At 35.6% G+C, this 4,723-nt stretch overlaps 1 protein-coding gene across 1 annotated transcript; it reads right to left on the bottom strand.

Moving 5' to 3' along the window:
- Positions 1-278: 278 nt before the first annotated feature.
- On the bottom strand, positions 279-1,265 carry LOC119689829 (lectizyme). Its single transcript, XM_038104744.1, has one exon. It carries the CDS (start codon positions 1,191-1,193, stop codon positions 342-344), a length of 852 nt encoding a protein of 283 aa, XP_037960672.1. The 5' UTR covers positions 1,194-1,265; the 3' UTR covers positions 279-341.
- Positions 1,266-4,723: the final 3,458 nt, after the last annotated feature.

The raw sequence follows: 4,723 nt of genomic DNA, 5'->3' as shown, positions 1-4,723 counted from the left end.
TTTATTAATTACAAAACAGTTTCAGTTGATAAGTTGAGCAAGATAAATTGATAAGTATCGCAAAGGCAATAAATTATTACATTATCGATGCCATACGTGTTCTGGGTTCTTGTTTTCGCAAATACTAAACTTGATATTGAGCGTAAATGAAATAATCTATCACACAATAGTCAGTGACAACCAGTGGCGATTAGATTATCGCGTTCTAAGAATTGTTCACAACTTATCGATTGATTTCCCTGCACCTACCACCGCACTCAAGAGATTTGACTAAAGAATGATAATGATTAAAAATATTTCTTTATTTAATGGTTTCTATATTGAATTGCGTAACTTAAAGCTTAATGTAAAATACTGTAAGCCCATTGCACTTCCGCTATCCAGTCCACGTAAGGTGAAACTCCTGTGTAAACGGTAGGACGTCCATTGTATCCACAAGGCAAATAACCCCATGATGTAATACCAATCAATTCGACGGTTCCACCCCCACGTTCCACTACTAAAGGACTGCCACCATCACCGAAGCAAGCAGCTACTCGTACACAAATTTCCTTCTGAGCAACGGGTGCATCGGAGGGCAGTGCGTCAGAGCAGTGAGTAGCATCTAAAACTTCAGCTCTAGCTACTTGCAATTCTTTTTCATATGACACCGCTTCAGTACTATTCAGCCCCCAACCGTATGTGGTAGACCATTCACCAGCGAAATTCTCATTCGGATATGGCAAAGCGATCGATCTAACGCTTGCATCAAAAGAGAAAGGCTGTGATACATGCAACAAAGCAATGTCGTCTGAACCCTCTTCTCCACTGAATTGTTTATGTGAAAAGGCGAAGTCAATGTAACGCACTTGTGCTTTTTCCAACTCTGAGCGATCATGTATTCCAGCATATATGGGAAGACCAACAACGTCCCCGTTAAGATTTTGCAAATCATGCACACAATGCGCTGCAGTCAACACCCATTCCTTGTTAAGTATTGTACCAGCACACATATGTGCATAGGCCACTGAAGAAATACTCAAGGACACAATGTAGGGTGCAAGAGTTGTCTTGACGGGTTCACCAGCAATTATACGAGTCTCAACATCTACAATAGGTGGCGCACGCTTCTGCAGCAAAGCCTGCTGCAACGACTTAGGCGGTGCGCCATATACCGCGACCGCTAACAATAAAACTACACCCAACACTTTCATAGTTGCGCGATGCGATATTCACGAAATGAGTTCTCAAGAAACAATAGATGGAATTAATCAACCTAAAGCCAAAAATTATTTAAAAGTGACATTTCTGATAATACTTTAAATAGTGAAGAGAAAGAAATCGAAAAAATTTTGGTAAGAGCGCACTCTTTTACTAAATCTCTAAGTACTTTTATCGCTTGTCTTGAAATTTATAACTTTTAGATTATTCAATGAAAGGTATGTGACGAGTGGCGCTACTGTCGTCAATTTTATGTGAAGTGAACCAAAAATTCATTAGTTTATGTTAGGTGGGGCATTCACATATCTACCACAAGGCATACAAACCACCGACAAGGTGAATTCACAAACTTCAAAATAACTATGCTCCGGAGGGTCCGGAGGGTATAGCGACTATACGAGTATACAAAAACTTATTTCAATAGCTACAAATACGTATTTATAGCAGCTCCCTTTATTGGCTTTTTGCATGCCCACTTGACATTTCAATGCCGCGAAACTTATTACACTGAAAAAAAAACTGCATTCGGTATAATTAATAAACTTTGTTATTTCAAATAGTTTTCACAAATAGGCTGGCATACACAAACACACATAGACATTACGTATGATCTACGTATGATTTTTCTACTTATCGGTTTTAAGGTTTGGCAGGTTGTGCAATTATAGCACAACCCTGTTGAAGACCTACTTTTTTATTCTTTTACTTGGTTTCGGGGTCAACCATTGTGACCAATTTTAACTGTATTCTAAACATTTTATTTTTGAAACAAAAAGTTAAGACTATAAATTAATGAAACAGAATATAAACCGAATATTCACTTTAAATTTGATGAGATAATGCGAAACCAGTTTGTAATAATATTTGCATTGATATTATTGAGAGATATATAGCAGCACCTCGACTTTTAAATGTATTATGATCTCGTTATACAGTCTATAAATAATTCTCTGAGAGCTATTTTCTCAATATATTTTAGTAACTGTCGAATTTGCAGATTTGTAATTGACTAAAAAATTTCATAAAGTCACCCGTTTCATGAAGTCATTCGTTTGTACCTCGGTAGAAAAGTCAGCATTTACTTCATTGACTCCTCTTCCTCTTTGCAAAATCTGCAGATATCACTAAAGATAATAATCCGTTTACATAGACATTAGTTTAATCTAATGGTGAGGACTCTATAAAAACTCCAGTGGCACCGTTAAAAACAATGTTTTCTTAATCAATTAATCAACTCTACAAAATAAAATGATCCCCTTTATATACACAGACAGTGTGCAATTACACTTCTGGGCAGCCTAAACGGAAAAATAGTTTTACATTCAGAATAGAGCGAAACATTTTACATTAGAACAAGAATAGAACAAGATAATTGATTTAAAACTAATTTGTGCTGGTAAAGGGTCCGTTGCATTCTGAGATGTACTTAATCGATCATAATTGACTACTACAGTTGAAGATGATATCACACTTTTTACACAAAACAAAAGATATATTAAAAAAACTTTTTTGGAATATAAAGGTACTACCTGTTAAACCACTTCGTAATGAGTAGAATAATGAGTGCTATAACAAATAAATAAAACGTATTAAAAACTACATTCAGTGTTAAGAGAATCACTTTGAGACAATACAAATCCTTTACGTTGAAGATCTAAAAGAAATGGTTTCAACTAGTCTTGGAATAGCAATCACCCCAATCATGGTTCACATGGGTTTGACGTATAATAATATATATTAGATTAATAGTTAAAATCAGTTTAAGTGCCTATAACAAGATTGTATTACACAGTTCCTAACGATATACATCCATTTTTAAAATACGCATTAAATTTAAAGTTTAAAGCCATACCTAATACATTCACACGAAAATTTTTAATACTATTTATTTGTGTTGTCCTCAAGAATGACAGAGACAACTTTTACTTTTACTAATATATGTTAGTGCCGCCTAAAATCCCAAATCAAAGTTTTCAACTTCTATAAGTGAGCATATCAGAACACATTAGCAAATTGAAAGATACATGTTGAAAAAGCAGCGAAGTAAAAAAAGCAAATAATTATATCAGTACACATTTCAAACTGACCACTCCACTTTTCATATCGCCATTCCACAGCAATAATGACAACATCAATACTACTGCCAACACTGATGTTTTTGCCACGACCCGTTCTCCACTGACAACCACTGACCAATGTCACCTTCGTTCCATCATTACTAACCTCCTACAACATAGTATGTTATTATTGCAAACTTTATGCTAGAGAAGGCATACACGCATCCATGAAGCATTCGACTGTTGTTCCGTCACCTACATTAAGTGCTGGCAAATGAGTTCATCTCGGAGTAAAAGCACAAGCCAGCCAACACAAGCGTTGCATTATGGAAGCTACATGCTCCGCATCATGGCATGAATTTTATGTGAAATTGGCAGCGTTAATTTTTTTTCCTTTCAGTTCGGTGGCTGTTGAAATTGTGATTTTTATTTTTAGACTTACATATTTGACTTATTAGAAACGATTTTATTTGAAACCCCCTAAGTAAGAGAGCGACTAGCATATTTACCAGTGGAAATAAGTGGAAATAAGTGGAAATAAGTGGAAATATCATTCACTACACAACACTATACGTAGCCACAGCTTGCATGTATCCTTAAATTGACCTTGTTCATCTATGTAAGTGAAGTGCATGCAGCAACTCTGAATACAACGAATACGAATATAATGCGCAATAAACGACAGGACATTATTACTGCTTGTCATAACTACTTTCACATAATTTCACGCAATTTCACATTTATGAGTGTGGTCAGTCACAACACTTAAATGAGAGTGCATCTGCACATTGCATTTAATTACCCATGAAGCTTATACTCGTAACGCTGCAAGAGGCTGTTATCCTACACTCCTTAAATTCGCATTTAACACTTCTGAATAGCGCAATCCCCAAGCACAGTTGCATATACACATCGGTAGGCCTTTGATTTCGAAATGTCAAGGATAGCAGCGGTTTTGTTACATTGATCCATTTGATTTCATGGTTCCACGCCACTTATTTGCGCACACACTGATACTTGCAACACGAAAACCGCCACATCATTGTATTTTTATTCAATTTTTAATTATCGATAAAATCATATTAACATAAATATAACACATGGATGATTATTTCCGAGCGGTTAAGAGAAATGAAAGGACTGTTCCACGTATTATAAACAACAAATAAATTCTGTGGTAAAAGTAACCCGCGAGTAATCAATTCAAGCAACAGTACACGATGTGCGCATTCCAAAAACTCCAAGCAAAGGCTCCCCATCATCGCCACACTTGATCAAAGCTTTTCCTACACTCATTTCACTCAATAAAAACAAAATAAAACATTTTAATGTGAAAATGTTATGTTTATTATGTTACACTCATTTTAATAGACACATAACATATTTACATAAAAGTAATATGTTACTGTAATGGCATTTTAATCCAAAATGTAGGAGCATAGTTTAGTCGACGTGAACGCCTTACA

Source organism: Teleopsis dalmanni, chromosome X (genome assembly GCF_002237135.1).
Source record: "Teleopsis dalmanni isolate 2A chromosome X, ASM223713v2, whole genome shotgun sequence".
In the NCBI taxonomy this organism is placed as follows: domain Eukaryota; kingdom Metazoa; phylum Arthropoda; class Insecta; order Diptera; family Diopsidae; genus Teleopsis; species Teleopsis dalmanni.
This window is presented reverse-complemented; position numbering and strand designations above follow the sequence as displayed.